At 44.9% G+C, this 17,870-nt stretch overlaps 1 protein-coding gene across 2 annotated transcripts in view; it reads left to right on the forward strand.

The window, feature by feature from the left end:
- Lima1 (LIM domain and actin binding 1) overlaps positions 1-14,460 on the forward strand; it is a 108,613-nt gene extending 94,153 nt beyond the window's left edge. For both annotated transcript variants that reach the window (XM_028874591.2, XM_028874592.2), the window contains exons 10-11: positions 6,684-6,817; positions 11,540-14,460. In XM_028874591.2, the coding sequence (XP_028730424.1) occupies positions 6,684-6,817; positions 11,540-12,545 (1,140 nt within the window). In that variant the 3' untranslated portion in view covers positions 12,546-14,460. The remainder of the gene's footprint in view (positions 1-6,683; positions 6,818-11,539) is intronic.
- Positions 14,461-17,870: the final 3,410 nt, after the last annotated feature.

The following is a 17,870-nucleotide window of genomic DNA, read 5'->3' on the forward strand; positions in this document are numbered from 1 at the left end:
ACAATTGCTTTCTCAACGTGGCTCTGGTCCCCTCCTCTGCCTGTTTGGCCAGATGACGTAAGGCGTGGTTGTGCTGACCCAATGCTGGATCGAGGTCCTCCAGGCCCTGAGCCAATGAGTGCTCTGTAAAAGGACACATCACACAGGTCTTCCTGAGCTAGTCAGAGAGAAAATACATAGGGTAGATCTCTTCATGCTTATCTCAGACCTGTGTGGGCCTTGTCCATGGTCACTCAGCAGGAGCACTCACGGCCTGCCTTTACACACACACACCCCTCAGGATTGAAAACCTGTGTGAAGACTAGAGCCCATCGCCCGCCCAGCTCCCTGTGTGTTAGTAGTCCAAAGCTCAAAAGATCATGGTGTGCGGAGCCTGGCATGAGACCTAAATTCATCTCCTCTGTATTTAAGATCTGTTTGTTTTCTCTCGCTCCAAGTACCCCCCCCCCCAAGTCCACAAGCAGGATACATACTTCACATGCACACAAAGACCTGCTGGCATCACTGGTCCCGTGGCCCTGGACTTGGCAACAGAAGCTGTTTCTCTACTTTGGGAAATTACATGCAGCTAAGAATACATTTGTTCACTCAGAATAGATGTTTGAGTCCCACGCATCCTGAGGGGAAAAAAAGATCTGCTCTTAGTGGCTGTCGCTGAAAAATAGGGCATCCTAGGCAGGGAACTCAAACAGTTTCAAAGTTTAGTTTCTTAAAGTAAAAACTGCAGGTGGCGGGAGGGATGGCTCAGAGCACTGGCTGTTCCTGCAAAGCAGCAGCACCCACGTGGCGGCTCACAGCTGTCTGTAACTCCAGCTGCAGGGCGTCCAGCGGCCTCTGTCCTCCTGGAGCACCAGGCACCCATGCAGGGCATACAACACACATGTAGACCAAATACTAACAAACATAAAATGAAAATAAATATCGGCAGGCAGGGTGTCGTACTCCTGTAGTCCCAGCACTCTGGAGGCAGAGGAAGGAGGATTTCTGTGGGTCTGCAGGGTGAGTTCCAGGACAGCCATGTCTACCTAGAGAGATCCTGTCTCAAAATAAATAACTGAATAAATATTTTTAAAATATATGTGTGGAGAGAGCAAGAATGTGGTACAGTTTGAACACTGGCCGGAGAGCTCACTAGGTGAATTGTGATGCTATGAAGTTCGTTCTCAAAGGAGAGAGTGTCGACATCAGAACCTGGTGGGCTGGGACAAAGGCCTATTCTGCTTCGGGAAACTCTGGAGACTTTTTAAATTTTTATGTCTTTATTACTTTTATGGTGTGAATGTTTTACCTGCATGTATGTTTGCCATGTGTGTGCGCCCGGTCCCTGTGACGGTCAGAAGGGATCCTCTGGAACAGGAGTTACAGGTGGCTATGAGCCGCTGTATAGGTGCCGGGAATCAAACCCAAGTCCTCTGCTAGAGCAGCCAGTGCTCTTACCCAGCGTCATCTCTCCAGCCCCAACTCTGGGGATTTTTAACAACTTTTCAAAAATGGTTGGAGACAGGGTTTCACTATTCAGCCCAGGCTGGCCTCAGTTCACTGTTATAGCTCAGGTTAGCCTCAGTCCTGTGATCTCCTGTGTCTGCCTCCCAAGTACAAAGATTACAGACATTTACCACCATACCTGGCTTCCGGGGTGTTCAGTTGTCAGTGGGGGGATGGGGAGAGATCAAGACCCAGAAGGGAGGAGAAGGCAGGAGGATGTGACCAGCCCTGAGGGTTACACACTTGTCCTCATTGTGCCAAGGCAGCCCAGGCCCAGGTTTCCTTCCTCGGATGGTCTTGCTGACAGAGGTGAGATGTTGTATGGGCTTTGCTGTATGGTGTCAGGATGTCGAGCCTCGAGCATGCTAAGCCAGCTCTTTCCACTGGGCTGCCCTCCCCCAGCCCGGGTGTATGCCCTTTTACAAAGCTGTTAGAATTCTGATTGAGGGTCGCTAGCATCCTGTCACCGCCCCTCTCCTGTAGACAGTCTGTTGGAGGCCATCTATCTGGGGTCTGAATGGTCCCGAGAATGAGTTCACAGAGAGTTCTTCTCAGAGAAGCTGCGGGCTACACAGAGCCGGCTCAACCATTTACTGCGTGGTGAAGAATTTCACTTTTATTACCTAGCTGTTTTGCACAAACTGGAAGGAAAGAATGAACGGCATTTGTGGTATTCATCTGATGAATGGAGGTCTGGCATCGGTGCAGAATTTTTTCCCAATTTCATTATGTCTAAAGGCTTAGTTTCACTGCCCATGGCCAGCTGCTTCCCTTTCCCCCCTTCATTCACAGATGCACCACCGCTGAGCCTTCAATAGACTGAAAAATACGTGTAAGACAAAGTGTCAAAAGAATATAGATGAAGCCATGGAGATTCATTGGAAAATAGCTTTAAGTAGATAGATGCCCATCAACAGAAGGTCTGTAATATTCCTCATACGGGAAAGGCTGTGTTGATGAATATTAATTATTTATATGTTACCCCATTCATTCCAGAATATCGTGAAGATAATAGCTACACGGTTTAATTTGAAATCAAGTGAGGACTCCAGCTTGTTGAGTGTGTAAGGGCTAGGCTAGCATCTGCTTTCTCTCCAAAGAGCTGCCTTTAGTCACGGAAACCGAACAACAGCCTCGCCCAGTGTGGAAAACACTGTCGGTCTGAGTTAGGAGTTCTGGGTTATGATTCTGATTCTGTTCCTGACTGTGCGTAACCTTGGTCAGGCATCTGACGCCCCTCATGCTTCAGTATCTACGTGGGAGAAAGGGGATAGAGGAGGAGAAATGAGAACAGACGTCTTCACTTACTCAATGAGAAAATAGATTGTAGAGATAAGACATGTCTAACATTCCCATGTTGGCAGAGTTCTGGGCACGGCTGTGCCGAGTCTGAACCTACCCTGGCGGCATGGGCAGGATGCGTGCCAGCCCTCCGATAATGGGAGTTTTCACACTGACAGCTTCCTGTTGCCTGAATAGACATGGGGGAAATTACAGAAAAGTGGCTGAGAGCCCAGGACGGAGAATTAACGGGAAGACACAGCACAGCCACTATGATCTGGCACATTACCGTGCTGGGAGTCTCTTCTGTTGTTCTCGTGACAATGAAGGTCCCTTGGGCAGCTGCTGCACAGCCTGAACTAATAGCAAGAGAGACTGTGAGACATGAAACCTGGTGGGTCTGGCCAACCAGAACCTGTGGCCGGTCGGTTGTTTGAGGCAGCAGTCTGTCAAGTTGATGTCAAGGAGGGGGGTGACTTTCCAGTTGTGTGTGTGAGTGAAGCTTTATTGAAGAGAGCAGGTGTGGGTCAGGTGTGGGAGGCAATAAAAGGCTGGAGAATTATTATCGAGACACTCCTTTTGTGGGTGAAGTCTCATAAAAGCCTTCTCTCTCCTGAGGCTCAATGTGTTCCAGGTAGATCTGAGGGGCTGGGTTCTGCCTCCTGGAACAGTTACTTGAAAGGGAATGTGGTCTTACTCTTGGATCAGAGTCTGAGTTTCAGCTCGGCTGCAGGCAAGTGCTCCCGGGCACACCAATGCTGTGTATTCATTAAAGGTTCCTGTTCGTCTCTTCCAGCTTCTGCGTCCTGCTCCTGGCACACCTAATTTCTGCTCCTGCTTTCCACTTTCCTCCTGATGTGAGCAAAACCTTCACTGTGTCTCAGGTTCTCCCTTCTATCCCCTGGGCTGCATCCTTCCGTGGTGTGTTCTTTCTGTGTGTGTGTGTGTGTGTGTGTGTGTGTGTGTGTGTGTGATGTTTGTGTGTGTGGTGAGTATGAGTGTGTGTGTGTGGTGTGTGTTTGTGATAAGTGTGTGTGTGTGTATGTGTGGTATATGTGTGTGTATTGAGTGTGTGGTGTATGTGTGAATGTGTGCATGGTGTGTATGTGTCTGTGTGGTGTGTGTGTGTGTGTGTGTGTGTGTGTGTGTGTGTGTGTAAAAGCATGCTCTGTATCCTTTCCTCTGTATCCTGTTCTCCCAAATCTATTTCAACTGTTAAAATACAGGATCCTCTCTTTGCAACTGAAAAAGATTCTCAATCTGATAAACACATTTATCCTATTACTTACACAATTTGACTTATGATTCAGACAGGTTCTCTCTAGTAGCTGCAATGGTACCGTTATTCTCAAATTTTATTCTGCGTTTTAATCTAGTCCTGCTAACTGAGTAAGAAAACACTTAGTCCTTATAGAGAAAACCTTATTAAAATGAGGTAACAGTATCTCCCTTTAAATCCAATCCTGTTAGAATGTCTGTAAAAGAAAAAAAAAATCTGTTCTTCAAATAATGCCTTAGTGGTTCCCATGGCACTCACTGCAGTCACTCAGGTCACCTTTAATACTTTCCTATGACTGGTTAACTAAGGTAACCGCTGGTCTTTTATTGTTTAACCTTTTTTTCTTCTTAGGACTGCCCCTACAGTGAAAGGGATTGTTTTGGGGGTTTTGTTTTGTTTTTTTCAAAACAGGGTTTCTCTCTGTAGCTTTAGAGCCTGTCCTAGATCTCCTTCTATAGACCAAGCTGGCCTCGAACTCACAGAGATCCGCCTGCCTCTGCCTCCCGAGTGCTGGGATTAAAGGTGTGAGTCACCACACCCGGCTTGCTCTTTTATTCTTAAGTCCTTTGAATTTTTTATTCTTAAGTTCTTTGGATTCCCACTCATTTTATTAAATTCCGTTTTATAGTCTTCACTTTCATTTTACGTTTGTTTTCTACTTCCGTTTCCTATCAAGTCTACTTGGAAAACAGTACCCGTTTCTTTTTTTTTATTTTGTTCCTGTGGCAAATGAACAATTGGTATGTTTGTTTGTTTTTTTATGGACCCATCTTCAGGGTAATTAAGTCTGTTCTGCCTATAACGTGGTCCTTTTGGGCTTAACTAAATTCTGGTCCTGGGCCTAGGGATTAATCTGCATTATTTACCATCGTATGTTTTCTGCTGAGAACCCAAGCTCATCTAATCCCATGGGGGACACCTAGGTGCCTGTGAGAGTTGCCTGGCCACCTCAATTGTGGTCTTCCTCTATTGACTGAGATGTTTGTCAAGTCAGGGACATGACCCTCTAGAGGAGCGGGCTGGCCACTCTCAGTAGCCACGTGAGGCTTTTCATCATGTAAATGCTCATAATATTTTTAGATTCTGGCCTTTGTCAAGGCTACCACAGCAAGCTTTGAGGTGGGGGTTAGGGTCTCTTGAGGTGTAGGCTTGCCTCAGACTTGATGTGTAGCTAAGGATGACCTTGAATTTATGACCCTCCTGCTTCTAAGTTCCAAGTGCTGGGTTTACAGGCGCGTGCAACCATGCCCAGCTTTATTCTGTGTTGAGCAATGAACCCAGAGCTTCATACAAAAGCTAGGCAAGCTCTCTCCAATTGAGCAACATCCCCAGTCCCCAGCTCTTATATTTTTAGAAATTGAATCATTGTGTTGAACAACGTGACAGCTCTTATTCCACAGTTTGCAAGTAGTTCATAAATTTGTAGTCATTAACTATAACATTTCCCGGGGCTTGCTTTTGTTCTGTTGGTTTTCAGACGTGTTATAGGCAATTTGGTAGGCAATGCTTCCTTCTGGAATCCTAATGATGTGGTTTGTTTTTCTTACAAATTATTGCATTCGTGTGTCAGTTTAGGCTTGTTTAAAAATATGCCTAACTTGGGGCCAGGCAATATGGCTTAGCAGGTAGAGGTACTTGGTGCCAACCTGAGTACCTGAGTCAGATCCCCAGAACCCATACAGAAGGAGGAGAGACCCAACTTCCCAGAGTTGACCTCAGACCTCCACATAGGCACCATGATGTGTGTGCGCTTATGCACTAATAAAATAAAAGAAGAATAAATGTAAAAAGCTGTTTAAATATGCCATATTTAGATTAGTGGCTTGTACATATATTCTTGGCACTGAGGAAGTAGAGGCAGGAGAATAAAAGTCATGAAAATATGATGAGTTTGAGGGTAGCTTGGGCAGCACACAAATCTGTCTAAAAAAACTAGAATAAGCTGGTGGTGGCACACGCCTTTAACCCCAGCACTCGGGAGGCAGAGGTAGGCGGATCTCTGTGAGTTGGAGGCCAGCCTGGTCTCCAAAGCGAGTTCCAGGAAAGGCTCAAAGCTACACAGAGAAACCCTGTCTTGAAAAACCAAAAAAAAAGAAAAGAAAAGAAAAGAAAAAACTAGAATAAAACCCATCCAGAGAGTAACAAAAGATGTTCTGCTGAAATTGGAATGCCTTCACCTAGTTCCCAAAGCTTAATGCTTTTCTTCTGCATGAGTGTTAGGGTCCCCAACCCCCAGGCTGATATCATTGTCTCCTTATACTTGCCACATGGATTGAACTTCTTTCTTGTGTTATGATTTCATTTTCTCCTACTCCCTGCCCTTCTAACTACAGATCTCCATCTTTAATGTTTTCTGTAGGGTGTGTGTGTGTGAGAGAGAGAGAGCTTGTGTACACCTTGCTCTGCAACACAGCCCAAACCCACCTGACCGCAAAGAAAGGCTTCTACACTCAGGGCAGCCACACAGTTTGGTACAGAAATTCAAGAGAGCCTCCCAGTTCTAACAAGTCAGCTGGTGGAACCTGAGCAGGCGTGGTTCCCAGGAGAATGGCCCTTAGATAAATTAAATCCTAGGCCCATCTCAGCAGAGTAGCAAGCCATCGCTTCGGATGCTGAAATTGTCCGCTTCCTTCTCTAGAAGTTTCAGGCACCCGCCAAAGAGATCTGTGTGGAATGTCAGAAGACCGTGTACCCCATGGAACGACTCCTGGCCAACCAGCAGGTGTTTCACATCAGCTGTTTCCGCTGCTCCTACTGCAACAACAGACTTAGGTGAGTCAGTCAGTCCCAGGCGGCCCTCTGTCTGTCTGCATAGTGAGAGCTCAGAGGGGCCCCGGCTTTTAGCACATGAGCACGAAAGGTGTTGTTGGTCCTGGGGCTCCTGGTAGAGTAAAAGGCTCTGTTTAGTGTCAGCTCCGTCATACAGAATGATGATGGTGTTGGGGACTTCTTGATGCTCTGGTGTGTTAGAACTGAACCCTAAAATACTGTGAACTGCTACTGAGGCCCCTCACCCATCACCAACTTCAGCAGAATGCTTTCCTGTGGTGTCTTAGAAGCATAAACTTACACCCCCAAGGCATGCCATGGGCATGGCATCCCAGCTACAGTGGGGTATTGAGGCAGGAAGACCTCAAGATCATGGCCTGCCTGAGCCGCTTACTGAAACCATGTCACCCAAAGTGAAAAAGAGGGCCACGGTTGTATCACAGGGGTAGAATGTCTAGCATACATAAATCCCTGGGTTCAATCCCCATGCTGAAGAGAGGTGGGAAGAAAGGGAAGGACTCAAAACTACCCATATGGCAGATTGGGGAAGTGTTTCACATTAATTTTCATTGCATAGTTTTGGAGAAGGGAGTATCCAAGATGTTACTTTCTCCATCTTTCCTTCCCAAGAAAGTATCCTAGAGTACTCTTGAAAGACATCCTGGCATCTACAGGGTACTTATGGGGTTTGTACCTGACCACAGCTGGACCCAGTGGCAGCTCCATCTGGGGAACACTCCTCACACTGCACGGACACCGGCCTCTGGGGTCTCCACTCTTTACTTCTTTTTCTGCCCACGGAATTAATTTTTTTTTTTTTTTTTTTTTTTTTCACTTATAAACTGTATGGCCGTGGCAGGCTTCCTGCTAACTGTTCTTTTATCTTAAATTAACCCATTTTTATAAATCTATACCTTGCCACGTGGCTGGTGGCTTACCAGCGTCTTCATATGCTGCTTCTCATGGCGGTGGCTGCAGTGTATCTCCCCTCAGCCTTCCGCTTCCCAATATTCTCCTCTCTCCTTGTCCCACCTACTTCCTGCCTGGCAACCTACTTCCTGCCTGATCACTGGCCATCAGTGTTTTATTTATATAGAATGATATCCACAGCATTTCCCCTTTTTTTCTTTTTTTTAAAAAGTAAGGTTTTAACTTTAACATGGTAAAATTACATATAACAAAACAATTATCGAGCAAGAATTACAGTTACAATATTAAAGATGTCCTATCTATCTTATATTTGTGAGTTTAAGGTTTTATATCTAACTTATCTTTTATCATAACTAAGGAAATTACAACTATCTAGTTTTCAACCACATCAAAGACCTGAGAAGGAACATAATGGTACCTGAGAAATGGTAGATGGATGCAAGCAACTTTCGGGAATCTTGCAAGAGTAGACCAAGACAGCTGGCAGCCTGGACAGTCACCTAATGTTTCTCAGCATTGTTGGTGCATTTAAATTGGCTACAGGCCTAGAGTATCTGACAGACCATTTTCAGAAGCAGGATTCTGAAAGACCATCTTACCCTGTCTTGGCAGAGTACAGTGGTCGCTTTCCTTGTGTCCCGCTTGTCCAGAAAGGACAGCATTGCATTTGTACTGTCAGCCATCAAGGCAAGGCAGTTCTTTGCCCAGTAGGCCATTTTGTGCCAAAAAGACAAACTTCCAAATGGAAATGTCTTAGAAGCCCAACATTCTCTCTGGATCAATTGGTGCAGCCAGGAGCAATTGTGTCTCATATCAACAGAATTTTAAGTTATTTAAATGCCATATTCTCTAGGTCTATGAAGTGTTTGAAGATTACCTATCTATCTGAAATATATCTATGTATACCTAGAAGACTTAACTAACATGGCTACAAATATGATTATCATAGATGACTGATTATTAATCTATTTTTAAATTATCCATTACAATTTTAAATGAGTTACATAAACATAATACCTCAAACAAGAATAGAAATACATATATACAGTATAACAAAATTAACTTCAAGTTTGTATCAATAAACTAAAATCTATACCAATGTAAAACATTTTAAACAAGTTGTTCTTTAAAAGTAGATTCATTAATCTACCCTTTTATCTTATCATCTCTATATCTTCCTATATATTTATATCATATCCCCTTTTCTTTTTTAGAAAGAGATCACATTTATAATCAACCTGTTTTAAATAAAAATATTGGTTTTTCTCTGTCCCACACCAGAGGGCTCTTTTGATTTGGGACGCAAGAATCTCTTAACCATTTATTTTTTTAATATGTCTGGGTTTAGAGGGGGAGTGAGCCAATTCCACCTCTAAAGCCAGCTTGGTATATTTGGGAATTTGGGCGTAGCATCTCTTACTACTTCCTGCTGGAGGGGGGCGCTGTATCTTATGGGGATACAAAGAAAATTTTAGGCCTATGGGGTAGTCCTTGAGGCTGTATTGTATGAACCAGTTGCCTTGAAACCGCTCTGGATGTTGGATCATCTGGGCCATGGTGTCATCGGAGACCTTTCAGGGGGTCTTGGCTGGTGAAACCTGATGCATCTTAATCTGGAACAAATCCACAGCCTTTGGCTTTCTGTGGAAACAAAAGCAGAATCTCTTTTCCAAAGCAACATATCCTTAAATCCAAATTTTGAAGTCAAGGTACCTTTAAAATATACATTTTGGCATAACTCAACAGCTTTTGTAATCAAATGTTTTTCTTCAGTTACAAATATCAAAGACAACATAATCCAGATTCTCTGTGTGGTAGCCATCTTTACGTGGCTTATTTATATTAATTTATCTTTTTTTGTCTCTTTTAAGCCTACATATTGTGAATCTATTGCTTTAAACTGTAGTATTTTAAGACTGAAACAGCGCTGTGGCTGCTGGCTCCGCCCATTTCAGCTTTCGAACACGGCGGCTGTACGTTTTGTGCCAGTTCTGTGAGTCATTAAGTCTCAGAAATAGTGGGTCTAAGCTTTTATCAAAGCAGTGTGTAGCCCAGAAACCTCTTTTTTTTTTTATTTTAATACTAGTAAAGACTAAATCTACTACACAGCGTAATGTGCCACTGGCAGACGCCTCATTTCCGCCATACTGCCGGTCAAACGCACCCGCCAGGAACCCGCCAGTGTTCAAACCTGCGTTTTGCAGCATCTAGCTGCCGGTATGAGACAAGAAGCAGGAACCTGTTTTTGGCTCTGTTTAGAATTGGTTATTAAATATTCTCAGGTTTAAGGTGGAAACTCGAGCCGTTGGGCGCCATTTGTAGCTGGAGGGCTTCTCTCCAGGTTCCCCAAGCCCCGCAGTCCCACAATCCACTTATAAAATAATCACTCAGATGCTTATATCACTTATAAACTGTATGGCCGTGGCAGGCTTCCTGCTAACTGTTCTTTTATCTTAAATTAACCCATTTTTATAAATCTATACCTTGCCACGTGGCTGGTGGCTTACCAGCGTCTTCATATGCTGCTTCTCATGGCGGTGGCTGCAGTGTATCTCCTGAATTAATTTTTTTAATTAATTTATTTATTGATTGGTTTTTCAAGACAGAGTTTCTCTGTGTAGCCCTGGCTATTCTGAAACTCATTCTATAGACCAGGCTGGCCTCGAACTCAGAGATCTACCGGCTTCTGCCTCCAGAATGCTGGGATTAAAGGTGCACGCCACCACCGACTGGCTTTGAATTAATTTTTTTCAACAAAACATGTATCTCTTTGGGGGGAATGCTGTCATTGCTGTGGCCGTTTAATTTTTTTGATATGTATCTGAGTGTTTTGCCTGCAGGTATGTCTGCAAAGGTTAAAAGGTGGCATCAGATCCCCTGGAACTGGGGTTACAGATGGTTGCTGACTGCCGTGTGGGTGCTGGGTCCTCCGGAAGAGCACCCAGTGTTTAACCTCTCCAGCCCCTGTTAGGATCCTTTAAAGGCCATTACAGTGGGCTGAGCTTTAATCCCAGCACTCAAGATCAGAGGCAGGTGGATCTCTGTGAGTTCAAGGCCAGCCTTGTCCTTTTTTTAAATGGTTTCTGTCCGAATCAGCAACTGCATCTCGGCTGCTACCAGCAGTGGTTTAGGCCGCAAGGACCGTAGCCTGAGGGAAATCTGTTCCCTCCGCTCCAACTCTCACGAAGCTACAAAGGGAACCTAACTAGACCTCTGTCCCTCTAAAGAACTCAGGTTCAAAGGTTAAGGTGGAATTCTGCTTTTCAGAGGCTGAATAGCAAGTCGCTCACCTCCTCTCCTTTCTCCTGCTTCTCCTCACCCCTCCTTACAAGCCCTTCTCACCTGGCTCCTCCCCACCACTTCCTGTCTGCTATTGCTGACGCAGCCTCCTGACCGCAGGTGAATTTTATTTCATCAGACACATCTTTGCATCATTAAACAAACATTCCAGAGCATAAACAAAAGCAATACACCTTGAAATAATATTCTGCAACACAGCCTGGTCTACAGAGTGAGTTCCAGGACAGCCTGGGCTACACAGAGAAACCCTGTCTTTCTTGGGAAGGAGAGAGAGAGAGGAAGAGCAGAAGAGAGAGGAGAGAGAGGTATTATGATAAGTCATTTATGTGCTTTTAAAGATATTTTCCTAGGACTGGGGATATAGCTCACCCAAAATGGGGGAGGAGAGTTTCTCACCATATTTGGAAAATACTGGAATTACTAGATTGAAGCCTTCGGATATAAAGGGGAGTATAAAGGAAGATTCCCTGACTTTGTTTCCTCTTTTGATGACAGTCTAGGAACATATGCATCGTTACATGGAAGAATCTATTGTAAGCCTCACTTCAATCAACTCTTTAAGTCGAAGGGCAATTACGACGAGGGCTTTGGCCACAGACCACATAAGGATCTTTGGGCCAGCAAGAATGAAAATGAAGAAACCCTAGAGAGACCAGCCCAGCCTCCAAATGCAGGGGAGACCCCCCACAGCCCTGGGGTAGAAGATGCCCCCATCGCCAAGGTGGGTGTCCTGGCGGCAAGTATGGAAGCCAAGGCCTCTTCTCAGCGGGAGAAGGAAGATAAGCCCGCTGAGACCAAGAAGCTGAGGATCGCCTGGCCGCCCCCCGCCGAGCTTGGCAGTCCGGGAAGTGCCATGGAGGAAGGGTTCAAGGTCTCCAAGCCCAAGTGGCCCCCTGAGGACGAAACCAGCAAGACAGAGGCTCCCGAGGATGTAGATCTGGACCTGAAGAAGCTGAGGCGGTCTTCTTCGCTGAAGGAGAGGAGCCGCCCGTTCACTGTAGCGGCTTCATTTCGAACCTCTTCCATCAAGAGCCCCAAGATGACGTCACCTCTTAGGAAAGGGTGGAGCGCGTCGGAGCAGAGCGAGGAGTTTGGAGGAGGGGTGGTGACAGAAAGAAAACTAATGGAGGATGCCAAAGCCTCTGGGAAGAACGGGAGTGTGGGAAAACCACGCAGGCAGAGCAAGGGTTCCACCAGCGACGAAGCCGTGCGGAGGAGCGAGGACAGTCACAGTTTGGAGCCGGAGAGCGAGAATTCCATAGAAAATGGAGCGAACACAGATGAGGATGAGAGCAATGACCTCGCGCAGCCGTCTCCACGAGAACCCAAGTCTCCAAGCTGGTCCGGCTTTGTAGACACCGCTCCTACTAAAGAATTCACCACCCCGAATCAAAAGTCTCAAGAGGTCGGGTTCTGGGAGGGGGACGTGGTCAGAGAGCTGTCTGTAGAGGAACAGATCAAGAGAAACCGGTACTACGATGAGGACGAGGATGAAGAGTGACAGACGGCCGCCGTGGTGCGGGCCATCTACTCCTGTCAATGCTAGCTTGTCACTGCCCTTTATCAAGTGGTGCCCAAAGACAGGCACCTTGGCGCCAACTGTCATTCATGTGGGAGCAACATTAGAAATGAATTCCTGCTACCAAAACAGAAAACAAGCAAAAAAGAATCAATTCTAAGTGCATTATTGAAACTCCATTTTAAGCCTGGTGTGGTGGCCCACACCTTTAATCCCAGCACTCGGGAGGCAGAGACAGCAGATCTCTGAGTTCGAGGCCAGCCTGGTCTACAGAGTGAGTTCCAGGACAGCCAGGGCTACACAGAGAAACCCTGTCTCGAAAAACCAAAAAAGAAAAAGAAAGAGAGAGAAACTCCATTTTAGCAGTGAAGATATGCCTAAGTGCTAAGCAGGGGATTTTCTCAGTGATGTAGCCAGCGTCCACTGTGTTCCCAAAAGTCAATATTAAAGTGTCTAGACAGTGGCACATTTTCACACTACAAATACCATTGTGGAATTGGAAACAAACAAAACGTATTTAGGTGCCTACATATCACAGCCAGAAGCACTTTAGTATAAAGGGCACAGCATAGATATTTTTACCAATTTCATTTTTTAGTACTCAACTGTTAAATCAAATATTTTTAGTCTTTCAAAAATTTTTTTACGAATTTTCTCCCTCTAGTAGATATGGGAAACTTCCTGCTTTGCATCCCACATAGTCTATGCATTTTTAATAATTGAGGTATAATACAGCAACCTTTGGCCCAGTAAGGCGGCTCACCCAGTAAAGGCGATTGCCACACGAACCTGATGGCCTGGGTTCGATTCCAGAGCTCGCATAAAGGTGAGAGAATCCAGTCCACAAAGTTATTCTCTAACAAATGTGCTCTGTGGCACACATGCCCACCCACCAAAAATAATAATCAACAATAAAGAATAAGCCACCCTTCAGAAATACCTTTGGGACAAAGGGCCAGCCTGTATGCTCTGGTGCTTGGAGAGACCCGCTGTAGCCAAATAAACCGCAGCACTTACCGATGTGTTTATCTGACCTCTAGGTGAGCACCTCCTCTTTTTGGTGGCTTCTCACACTTTACTGAAAGCTGCAGTGTTTTCATAAGACCTTTTGGATCAGGGTTTCCCATGCTCCCTGTGGAGCAAAATGAAGACTCCAAAGGAGAGATAACAAGAGGGACAGCCGGAGCTCAGATCTCCACAGACACCCTGAGGCAAATCTTGTTAATACCGATCAGCTCTGAAATGTGTTGGTTTTTATGGCAGATGCTATTTCCAGGGTTAAGTTAAATCAGTTTTAGGTCTGTCTTCTTGGATGGTGTCCTAGTGTGGTTCTCTGTAGGTGTTGGTGTGTTAGAAGACTGGGCAGAAATCGGCCGAGAGGAGGAAGTTCATCTCCACCTACAGGGCATAGTCCGTTGTCAAGGGAAGCCACGAAGGAACTTGGAGACAGAAACGCTGCTCACTGGCTCCATTTCCATGTTTACTCAGCTAGCTTTCTTGCCGCCTGCCCAGGGGTGGCCCCACAGACTAACCTGTTAGTCAATGCCCACAGACTAACCTGTTAGTCAATGCCCACAGACTAACCTGTCAGAGGCAGTTCCTCAGTTCAGATTCCCAGGCAATTCTGTTTGTCAAATTGGCAAAACCCAGCACAGGTGGTTCTCTCTAGTGTTAGGGCTCTAGAGCATTATAAACGAGTACAGGGTACATTTGCTGTACGTGACGGCTATCCCAAATCATATGTATTGGGGGCGGGGGCTGTTTTTAAGGTAGAGGCCTTTTTGCATTTCTAGAGATTTAGCTCTGTCTTAGAGATGTAAAATAATGATTGCTTATAGTCTTGTTTAGCCTTAAACATTTTTATCCAATAAAGCTTTTAATTTACATTTCAACTTTCCACCGATCCTTCTCCGTCGTTCCTTTACACTGTTAGGGTCTCTCGGGATCCTTTACTTAAGCAGTTTGGGTGGGGGGGGATGTGCTATGAATTCATTTCACCACTAGATGGTGATGTTGAGCTGAATTGTGGATTTTCATCCACCCTGGAGGAAGACAAAATTTTTCTGGAAAATTGCAAGTAATTTGGCAAGAGAATTAGTATGTGTGTTCAAAATGAGCTGTTTGTTTTACCAATTCAAATTCCAGTGGTGGTTCTTACTGCTTATTGTATTCAACATTTAGTAATTCACCTTACAATTATGCCTAACATGCAAAATAGAACTTCTAACCATCCCTGCTGAAAATGCATGTTTTCCACTCCGGGTATGAGCAGGCTTGGTTGTTGATTTCTTCTGTAGAATCAACTGTTCCAGGCATTTGATGCTGTTATTGATTTGTTGTTTTAATAATAGCCTGTAAAGCCAGATGTGGTGGCCCATGCCTGTGATCCCAGTACTCAGAAGGCTGAGGCAGGAGGATTACTGTGAGTTGGAAGCTTGTCTCAACAAATCAAAGCAAAACCAAGAGGCTGGAGAGATGGCTCAGCATTTTAGAGCACTTGCTGTTCTTGCAAAGGACTCAGGTTTGGTTCCCAGCACCCACACAGTGGCTCACAACCATTCTAATTCCAGTTCTCAAGGGTCTGACACCCTCTACTGACATACACAGATAAACATGCAAGCAAAATATATACATAAATGAAAAATAAAGGACAAAACGAGCTGGAATCATCTGTAATCTCAACATGCAAGAGGCTGAGGCAAGTGGGTGGCCAGAAGTTCAAGGCCAGTTTGGACTACAAGGAAGATATTGTCCAAAAAGATTAATTTTAGCCGGGCGGTGGTGGCACACGCCTTTAATCCCAGCACTTGGGAGGCAGAGGCAGGCGGATCTCTGTGAGTTCGAGGCCAGCCTGGTCTCCAAAGCGAGTTCCAGGAAAGGTGCAAAGCTACACAGAGAAACCCTGTCTGGAAAAACCAAAAAATAAATAAATAAATAAATAAATAAATAAATTTTAGAAATTTTGTTTTGTTTTTTAGGTTTGTTTTGTTTTGAGACAGGGTTTCTCTGTGTAGTTTTGGTGCCTGTCCTGAAACTCATTCTGTAGACCAGGCTGGCCTCGAACTCAAATCTGCCTGCCTCTGCCTTCTGAATGCTGGGACTAAAGGAATACACCACACCTGACATCTTCTCCAGTCTTATGAATATATGGCAGAGTTCTCCTGCTCTGGCCTCCATCCCCTGCTGAAATGTATTAGGAATCAACACCCAGTGAAGAGTTAACCCATCAACCTCACGGACATAGGAAATATCCAATCCTGGCTTGAGCCCCACTACCCAGACTGTGTACCTTCCCTTTTGACCTGCCCACATTGCACAAGCTATATATGCTGACTTTGTACAAAGCAGCGGAGTGCCTGCAGATAGCCATTGAAGATGTCACCATGTGTCAAGGGCTTCGGGGACTGAGATTGCTGTTTTCTGTGCCCTTCAGAAGTTACTATGAAGGTACAGAGAATAGAAACAAAGTCACTCCAGGTTTGATACAATAATGTCTTTGTCATGAGAATGACCCAGTAACACAAACATCCTTAGAAAACAGAACCAAACAAAAAGGAGGGGCGACATTCTGTGGGAGAATGCAGGGAAAGGAACCGTCTTTGGACTTCACAGGGTTCGGAAGACTGTTCCTGTCTACTGCAGATCCAACCGGCAGCCTGCTGTTTAGACTACACCAGGCCAAAGTGAACACTGCATAAAGTGAGATCTCTGTCAGAAACAGCTAGCTGGGTTACCTGTTCAGGGTAGATGTCATCGTGAGGCAAAGGGGCAGCTCCTACTTCCAGAGAGGTTCATAAGCTGGGCTTCTAACACTCTCCAGGGCATCAGCTAGAAGCCATTGCCCAGGATTTAGATTGGCACTTCTGAAATTCTACCATCAGCTAGGGCTTATAATTTCCAAGTCTCTCAACTACAGTCTCAGTTCCGCTATCATTGCTCATCTTCTAGATGCTTCTACCTCTGCTCATGACTTCTCACAATCTGCCCTAGATCGGGACTTTTATGTAAACAGAGGCAGAGTTTTCTGTCCTGACCATCTGCTCCCAAATACCCAGAAGCCACTACCCAAATTATCACACAGAGGCTTATATTAATTATAAAATGCTTGGCCATTAGGTCAGGCTTATTATTGACTAACTCTTACATTTAAATTAACCCACTTCTATTAATCTATGTATTGCCACCTGGTATATGACTTTACCAGTCCTCTGGCATCTTGCATCTTGGGTGGCTGGCTGGCACCTCTCTCAAATCCCCCCCTCTTCATCCCAGTCCTCAGTTTGATTTGTCCCAGTTAACTTTATCCTGCCTTGCTATAGGCCAAACAGCTTTATTATTAACCAATGAAAGTAATACATATTCACAGCATACAGAAGGATCATCATCCCACAGCATCTCTCCCATTTTGTCTAATCAAAAGGAAGGTTTTAACTTTAACATAGTAAAATTACATAACAAAACAGTTATCAAGCAAGAATTACAGTTACAATATCCAGTCTATTTGCATTTGACAAAATCAGAGCAAACACTCAATTATCCATCCTATCTTGGTGAGTCCAAAGTTTTATATCTAATTTACCCTTTCATCATAACTAAGAAAAATTTTAACTATGACTGTATAGTCTTCAATTCTATCAAAGACTCCAGAATTACCTAATGTTACCTAATGACAGGGATATCAGACTGGCTGGACAGTGACCCAATGTTTCTCTGCAACGTTGGGGCATCAACCTTTGGCCTACAGCCTAGCATATCTGACAGACTTTCCTGTGAAGCAGGAAATTTTGAAGGACTGTCCCACCTTGTTTTAGCAAAATTCAACAGTCATCTTTCTTGTGTCCTGCTGGTCCAGTTTGGGCAGTAACTGTCAGCAGTTGAGGCAAGGGCAGTTTCTTTGCCCACATGGCTAGCTTTTGCCATAAAGAAAACAAACTCCATACAGAGTTTCTTTGATGCTCATCATCTCTGAAATAGATCCGTGCTTCCAGGAGGAGACATATCTCACTGTCATGAAAAGTGATGTGAGATGCCTGTATGCTGTGAATATGTGTTGCTCCCATTGGTTAATAAATAAAGTTGTTTTGGCCTATGGCAAGGCAGGATAAGAGCCAGGTGGGAAATCCAAGCAGAGAGATAGGGAGAAAGAAGGGGCAGGTCAAGAGAGATGCCAGCAGCCACCAGAGGAGTAAGATGCCGGAGCATTACTGGTATGCCTCAGGCCACATGGCAATACACAGATCAGTAGAAATGGGTTAATTTAAATGTATGAGCTAGCCACTTATAAGCCTGAGCCATCAGCCAAACAAT

This window comes from Peromyscus leucopus, chromosome 20, assembly GCF_004664715.2.
Source record: "Peromyscus leucopus breed LL Stock chromosome 20, UCI_PerLeu_2.1, whole genome shotgun sequence".
Taxonomy (NCBI): Eukaryota; Metazoa; Chordata; class Mammalia; order Rodentia; family Cricetidae; genus Peromyscus; species Peromyscus leucopus.